An 8,650-nucleotide genomic window follows, 5' to 3' on the forward strand; every position below is an offset into this window, starting at 1 on the left:
ACAACTTGACTAACTGACACATAAGTCTTATTTTTTGGTCTATGTCAGCTTTTGTCATGTCTTCCTCACTAAGCTTAATCATGTCTACCTTTGATTTAGAGTGAGAGACATGCATCTCTTTCACTTGAATACTTGGAGGCCACTGTAGTGCTTTTAATTGGCCTGATTTTAATATTGCTGTGTCTTAGGGAATAGGGGTATCTAAGGAAAGGGAGAGAGATGGAGGAATGGGCAGTGAGTGGAGTGCTCAGAACACACACAATATTTATCTATTCAGTTTTCTGTCTTACGTGGGTATGGTTTGTGGTGCCCCAAAGTAGTTATAATAGTAACATCCAAGATCACTGATCACAGATTATCATAAGAGCTATAATAACAATGAAAACATTTGAAATACTGTGAGAATTACCAAAATGTGGCACAGAAACACAAAGGGAGCACATGTAGTTTGAAAAAATGGCACCCAAAGAATTGCTAGTCACAAGGTTACTATAATTCCTCCAATTTGTTAAAAAAGTAATATCTGTGAAGTAAAATTTAAACAAAAATAAAGCACAATAAAATGAGATATGCTTGTGTACACTTTTCAGAATATTGTCTGTGGCATCTCTGCATTCAGTGTAGAGCAAAGACAGCTTATAATATTTATTAATTTTTTTAGCACAAAATGTCATCTATTCCTTTTTTTGAGATAAATTATTTCAATAATCCATCTACCACAATGTTTCAAAAGTCAAGCAGATACATCAGGAATAGGACAGGTGAAAAGGTAGTCACTGAAGGAACTTCAATGGCTGGGGAAAGGAGGAGAGCTCTCTCTACGAGCATTGCAGGTAAGTTGTCTCATTAACATTTATCACAATAAAATTAACTGATTGTATTAGTACAGAGCATTTTCCAAAGCTTCTCGCTGCATGTGGCTTACTTATTTGTTTTTATTAGAACAACTCTGGAAGGCAATTACCCATAATGCTGCACAAAAAGAAAGGCACTTGTTTAACCTTGCCAAATGGAAATTGCAAGCAGAAGGAGTTAGAAGGAATAGGAACAAATACAGGGGCCAAGACTCTTGCCTTCCACAGAGAATTTATGTCCAGTCATTCAAATTGAATCAGGGTCATTATGACACAAATAAACAGAAGTAGGTCAGGTGCGGTGGCTCACACCTATTATCCCAGCACCTGAGGTCAGGAGTTCGAGACCAATCTGGCCAACATTGTGAAACCCCATCTGTACTAAAAATACAAAAAATTAGCTGGGCATGGTGGCCGGTACCTATAGTCCCAGTTACTCGGGATGCTGAGGCAGGAACATCACTTGAACCCGGGAGGCAAGGGTTGCAGTGAGCCAAGATTGCGCCATTGAACTCCAGCCTGAGCAACAAGAGCAAGACTCCATCTCAGTAATAATAATAATAATCAGAAGTAAAAAATCTCACCTATTATTCTAGAAAAGATTTCCTCTTTTTATTTGGGACAAAAATGTTTATTGAAATAAAAATAAGTTAATTTTTAGAAGTACTAATTCTCAGCACTAAGGAATAATGTTTATGTTACCAATGATCACAAGTACAATTCAATTATGTGTTTTTATTCTGTGAGCATTTAAAAATTACTAACACACCAGAAAAAAAGTTATTAACTGTCATTTTCAGCTGTGTGTTTCACATATACGTTTTCTTTAATTTTCATAAGAGCCTTATTAATTGGGAAGCAATATCTATATTTTACAGACTAACCATAGTTCTGTTAATCAAATACATATCACTTGATTCCTAAATTCGTGCTCTCATCCTTCTCAGCCTTCAGACTATATTTAAAAATAAAAGAGCAATGAATATACAAACTGTTGTGGAAAGTTGTGTTCCTGGAAAATCCACTAGTTTTATTACAATTTTTCATTGAATGAGATTCTATTTTTGACTACTCTCCTCTTCCTCCAAACCATGTTGTCTTTTCTTTAAATGCACTCAATACAAAACAATTTTCTTAATAAAAGTAATTATGTTACCTTTACTTAGAAATAAAATTCTTCAATTGTATGCTTCAGTCTAAGAGAAATCCCCAGGAAACATACGTTAATAAGTCATTTTATTAAGTTAGGCGTTTTTGTTATTTTTTTTTTTAAAAAAAATATGTTCTGCCTACTCTGTTTTCATCTACAATTGAAAATTAAATTTTATAAATTTTATTCTGCATATCTTGATAGAAGCATAATGTGTCTTTCTTCTTGGATTTTAAATTTGTTTGTTCAAAGAAAAATCAATATAAACCGCAAGTTAAGTGAGATTGTTACAGCTCACTTAACTTGTGGAGTAGGAACAAAGATATTCCATTGCCTCGTTACTTAGGCACTCACAGCCATAAAGGGACACGTTTTAGATCAGCTTATAGGTGAGCATGTCCCTATTACAAATAATGCATACAGGAACTTCTTTTTTTTTCACAGACACTTTGAAAGAAAAAGATATGATTTAGATATTAAAATGAAGTTTAGTTCACATTCCATTCTACTTTGAAAATAAAATATATGTGGAGTGTACAAAGATATTCAATGACAAGCCTTAATTTCTTTTATCAACATTCTTTTACACTCTATTGGTTTATTTGTGTTTAGTTGAAACATATGAAATACAATTTGCAAAGAAATACTGTTATAACTGCAGCCACAAGCCTCCCTGTGACAGCATCGTCATCCATGAATCTTGCTGGGCTCTGATCTCAAACTCAACCTATAAAACCCTTGAATGTTTACTTAATTATTGCCAAGTAAAAGTTTAATTTGCTTCAAAATTGCATGGTGAATACAGTTATTATAATTAAGTTTATATTAGAAATTGGCACTAGAGGGAGCTAAGTAATTGTATCATTTATGTGTTTAGGGACAAATTGAACATTCATTTAAAAACTTGTATTTTTTTCCAGAACCTGCTGATTTCACAAATATGGCAGCTATGCCTCAGCAAATTATAAGCAATAATGAATTAGTTAATTTTCTTTAGTGAAAACTGCTATGGTAAGATTATTAAATTACTGTATTTCTACTTAGTGAAAGTAGCTACCAGTCAGTAAATTAGGATTTCTAAGACTCTTTGGGGAAAGAGATTATTACTATTATCCATGTTTATCATTATTTTGGCCCTAACAGAATTAAAATGTTTATAGTACCTGTTAGAATATGATATTTTGTTCTCAAATGTATAGTTTGATAAGAAAATGGCCTTATTGAATAGGATCTCAGTGAAGATTAGAAAACAATTTTACTCTTATGGAATATTCTAGGAGTTTAGTTGGTTTGATTACTTTGAAGGACTGACTCAACTGAACAACAGTATTATTTTCCAGCAAGCAGAACCTACTATAAGTTGAATGAAATTACGTTATTTTCCACTTTTACAGTTGTATCTAAAATGAACAAAAGCTAAACGCTGCAGGACATTTTTATTTACAAAAACTAAAGAATTAAAGAGCAAATATACAATCTCATGCATTGTGCATGTTTAGTCCCAGGAAAGGTTCACAGTTAAACAGAGCTTGCATGAAGTCAATGCTGGTGCCTGTGGCGGGTGTGGGAATGGGAACTTTTACTCTCCCCATTGCCTCATTACTTAGGCACTCACAGCCAAAAAGGGACATGTTTTAGATCAGCTTATAGGTGAACATTTCCCTATTACAAATAATGCGTACAGGAACTTCTTTTTTTTTGCCACAGACACTTTGAAAGAAAAAGATATGATTTAAATATTAAAATGAAGTTTAGTTCACATTCCATTCTACTTTGAAAATAAAATGATGTTGGAAATATTTAAATAATACCCATTATCTTCTGTGGTAAAATCCTCTTAGTTGATTTTCAGTTATTTGAATTTATGCACCAATGTCCAAAAGAAAGTTTCTTGCTTTTCTTCTAATGCTTTGAGTGAGGAACCCATCTGCCGTTAACTACATGTGATTAGGTTTAGATTTAATATAGAAGTGAATTTCAGGGAAAATAAAGTACAAAGTAGAAAAAAAAATTACAGTCAGGCAATATATTATTTGTTAAATCACAAAACTGATTTCTACCTGTTGGCCTCATTTATTTTTCCATAAAATTGAAACATTCCTTAACTTTTATATTAATATTTTATTTTTACTGTTTGAATAATTAGCACATTTTCTCTCAAAGGAGTGCTATAATCCAGGTTAGCCTTGCAAATGATGTTAGCAAGTGATATTTCAAAGACAGGACTTGGGGAAAAAGAGAGGGTTTTTAATACTGAATATAACTAGAACATCTTTCAGGTCTCCAAATTAGTGTTTTACAAACTTTAATGTACTTGCTAATCACCTGAGGTTTGTTAAAATACAGATTCTAACTCAGAAGATGCAGGATTATTCTGCATTTCTAACAAGCTCCCAGGTGATGCTGTTGTTGCTGTCTGTGGTCCACACTTTGAATAGCAACACTCAACATTTTCTTTAATGCTGCTAAGGTTCTCTGGCTTGAAATTAGAATTGAAAGCAAAAGAAAAGTAAGAGTTTAGGGCAAAGTAATGGTTTCAATCTTGGAAACCTGAGATGCCGACTATGTTTGTTCTTGCCCATCCTGAGCTGTGTTAGATGCTCAACATTGTCCCGGTACAGAAACAGTGTAATTCATTCTGCAAGCAGGGCCAGAATGTAATGTCCTGAGCCTCAGTTTCATTATCTGTAAAATGGAAATATAATACCTATCTCCTAGGTTTGTAGTTTGCTTAATTGTTATCATTTCTCATTTGCTTGGCATTGATCACTGAGCTCCTAGAATTTTGATACACCTTATTTAGCATCAGAATGTGTGCATATGGCATACTCTAGTGAGTACCAGCTGTCATTACTACAATTATTACCAGCAAATTGGGATATTGGGCCATCAGTAGTTGAATATAGATGGAATAAGTTGTTTGTGAGATGATAAGATGAGCAAGAACGCTAGAAAGAGACAGGGAATACTTCCAACAACACTATTCACAACAGTGAAGACATGGAATCAACCTAAATACCAATTAATGATAGAATGGATAAAGAAAATGTGGTACATATACACCATGGAATACTATGCAGCTGTTAAAAAGAAGATTAGCCTCAGTGTGTGTTGTTCCCACAATCCATGTGATCTCATTATTAGCTCCCACTTACAAGTGAGAACGTGCGGTATTTGGTTTTCTGTTCCCATATTAGTTTGCTAAGGATATTGGCCTCTAGTTCCATCCATGTCCCCTCAAAGGAAACAATCTTCTTTTTAAGAAGAAGGTTGGGAGGAGGGAGAGGCTCAGGAAAAATAACTAATGAGTAATAGGCTTAATACAAGGATGATGAAATAATCTGTACAATAAACCCCCATGACACATGGTCACCAACCTGTACATTCACCCCTGAACTAAAAAAGTTTAAAAAAAGAGGAGGCCAAGTGCTGTGGCTCATGCCTATAATCTCCAAACTTTGAGAGGCTAAGGTTACAGATCTCTTGTGCCCAGGAGCAGGAGTTTGAGATAAGCCTGGACAGCAAGGCAAAATCTCATGTCTACCAAAAATACAAAAAATTAGTCCAGTGTGGTGGTGTGTGCCTGTAGTCCCAGCCACTCAGGAGGCTGAGGTGGGGGGATCTCTTAAGCCTGGGAGGTGAAGGTTGCAGTGAGCCAAGATTGCACCACTGTACTCCAGCCTGGGTGACAGAGAGAGATTCTGTAAAAAAAAAAAAAAAAAAAAAAAAAAAAAAAAAAAAAAAAAAAAAAAAAAAAAAGGATAAGATAACAAAAGGGTTTAAATCTACGCTAGGAATTTGAAATTGATTATTTAAAAAATGGTGAACTACAAGAAGGACGGGCGGAGACACCGCCTGATCATCAACGAGGCCACGCTGGAGGACACGGGGCACTACGCGTTGCGCACCAGCGGGGGCCAGGCGCTGGCTGAGCTCATCGTGCAGGAAAAGAAGCTGGAGGTGTACCAGAGCATCGCAGACCTGACGGTGGGCGCCAAGGACCAGGCAGTGTTCAAGTGTGAAGTCTCAGATGAGAATGTGCGGGGCGTGTGGCTGAAGAACGGGAAGGAGCTGGTGCCCGACAGCCGCATAAAGGTGTCCCACATCGGGCGGGTCCACAAACTGACCATTGACGACGTCACACCTGCCGACGAGGCTGACTACAGCTTTGTGCCCGAGGGCTTCGCCTGCAACCTGTCAGCCAAGCTCCACTTCATGGAGGTCAAGATTGACTTCGTACCCAGGCAGGAACCTCCCAAGATCCACCTGGACTGCCCGGGCCGCATACCAGACACCATTGTGGTTGTAGCTGGAAATAAGCTACGTCTGGACGTCCCTATCTCTGGGGACCCTGCTCCCACCGTGATCTGGCAGAAGGCCATCACGCAGCTGCTGTGTGAGACCGAGGGCCGGGTCCGTGTGGAGACCACCAATGACCGCAGCATCTTCACCGTCGAGGGGGCAGAGAAGGAAGATGAGGGCGTCTACACGGTCACGGTGAAGAACCCTGTGGGCGAGGACCGGGTCAACCTCACAGTCAAGGTCATCGACGTGCCAGACGCACCTGCGGCCCCCAAGGTCAGCAACGTGGGAGAGGACTCCTGCACCGTTCAGTGGGAGCCGCCTGCCTACGACGGCGGGCAGCCGGTCCTGGGCTACATCCTGGAGCGCAAGAAGAAGAAGAGCTACCGGTGGATGCGGCTGAACTTCGACCTGATTCAGGAGCTGAGCCACGAAGCGCGGCGCATGATCGAGGGCGTGGTGTACAAGATGCGCGTCTACGCCGTCAACGCCATTGGCATGTCCAGGCCCAGCCCTGCCTCCCAGCCCTTCATGCCCATCGGTCCCCCCAGCGAACCCACCCACCTGGCAATAGAGGACATTTCTGACGCCACGGTCTCCCTCAAGTGGCGGCCCCCAGAGCGCGTGGGAGCAGGAGGCCTGGATGGCTACAGCGTGGAGTACTGCCCAGAGGGCGGCTCAGAGTGGGTGGCTGCCCTGTGGGGGCTGACAGAGCACACGTCGATACGGGTGAAGGACCTGCCCACGGGGGCCCGGCTGCTCTTCCGAGTGCGTGCACACAATATGGCAGGGCCCGGAGCCCCTCTTACCACCACGGAGCCGGTGACGGTGCAGGAGATCCTGCAACGGCCACGGCTCCAGCTGCCCAGGCACCTGCGTCAGACCATTCAGAAGAAGGTCAGGGAGCCTGTGAACCTCCTCATCCCTTTCCAGGGCAAGCCCTGGCCTCAGGTGACCTGGACCAAAGAGGGGCAGCCCCTGGCAGGCGAGGAGGTGAGCGTCCGCAACAGCCCACAGACACCATCCTGTTCATCCGGGCCGCTTGCCACGCGCATTCAGGCACTTACCAAGTGACCGTGCGCATTGAAAACATGGAGGACAAGGCCACCCTGGTGCTGCAGGTTGTCGACAAGCCAAGTCCTCCCCAGGATCTCCGGGTCACTGAGGCCTGGGGTCTTAATGTGGCTCTGGAGTGGAAGCCACCCCAGGATGATGGCAACACGGAGCTCTGGGGGTACACAGCGCAGAAGGCCGACAAGAAGACCATGGAGTGGTTCACCGTCTTGGAGCATTACCACCGCACCCACTGAGTGGTGCCAGAGCTCATCATTGGCAATGGCTACTACTTTCGTGTCTTCAGCCAGAATATGGTTGGTTCCAGTGACACAGCGGCCACCACCAAGGAGCCCGTCTTTATCCCCAGACCAGGCATCACCTATGAGCCACCCAACTATAAGGCCCTGGACTTCTCTGAGGCCCCAAGCTTCACCCAGCCCCTGGTGAACCGCTGGGTCATCGCAGGCTACACCACTATGCTCTGCTGTGCTGTCCGGGGTAGCCCCAAGCCCAAGATTTCCTGGTTCAAGAATGGCCTGGACCTGGGAGAGGATGCCCGCTTCCGCATGTTCAGCAAGCAGGGAGTGTTGACTCTGGAGATTAGAAAGCCCTGCCCCTTTGACGGAGGCATCTATGTCTGCAGGGCCACCAACTTACAGGGCGAGGCACAGTGTGAGTGCCGCCTGGAGGTGCGAGTGCCTCAGTGACCAGGCTGGCTCCTGGGGATGGCCAGGTACAAGATGCCAGCCTCATACCAGGAGCCTGGAGGGAAGTTGGGGAAACTGCTCCCTGCTGTTGGATGTGTGTGTGACAAGTGTGTCTCCTGGGCTGCGGTGGGGGATCAGCAGGACAGCTATGTTGGGCAGGCCTGAGTGGGTGTTGCACAGACTGGTCCACAGGGCTCCTGAAGGAAGCTCCTGGATCTTTGGGGTAAAAGGAGGGTGACCTCAAGAAAGGATGTCTGGGGACAGGCCTTTCTGGCCTGCTGTGTCTTCCCAATGTGTACTGGGCAATAAAAGATTAATGCAGTCACAGAAAAAAAAAAAAAATGATGAACTATTAGAAGACTGAAAATTGAAGAGTAGTAGAAACAAAATAGTATGTCTTTTTTGAATTGGAAAATGGTTTAGATGGGACTCAACAATTTCTTCTGTGGTCCTGGTTAAGAGAGCATGACAGCTTGGGCCAAAATAGGGGAAGCAGAAAGGGATAAATTGAACAATTATTTGCAAATCAAATTTGCAAGGATAAGTGACCATTTGAACATGGGTATACGAGTTAGGATATC

General features: G+C 42.2%; 1 protein-coding gene across 1 annotated transcript; it reads left to right on the forward strand.

The window, feature by feature from the left end:
* Window positions 1-5,823: 5,823 nt before the first annotated feature.
* On the forward strand, window positions 5,824-8,398 carry LOC126932340 (myosin-binding protein C, cardiac-type-like). The gene is given in 2 exon segments (XM_050751044.1): window positions 5,824-7,312; window positions 7,315-8,398. Coding segments are annotated over 2 exon segments (2,244 nt in total). The 3' UTR covers window positions 8,070-8,398.
* Window positions 8,399-8,650: the final 252 nt, after the last annotated feature.

The sequence above is a fragment of the Macaca thibetana genome, chromosome 12, assembly GCF_024542745.1.
Source record: "Macaca thibetana thibetana isolate TM-01 chromosome 12, ASM2454274v1, whole genome shotgun sequence".
NCBI classification, from domain to species: domain Eukaryota; kingdom Metazoa; phylum Chordata; class Mammalia; order Primates; family Cercopithecidae; genus Macaca; species Macaca thibetana.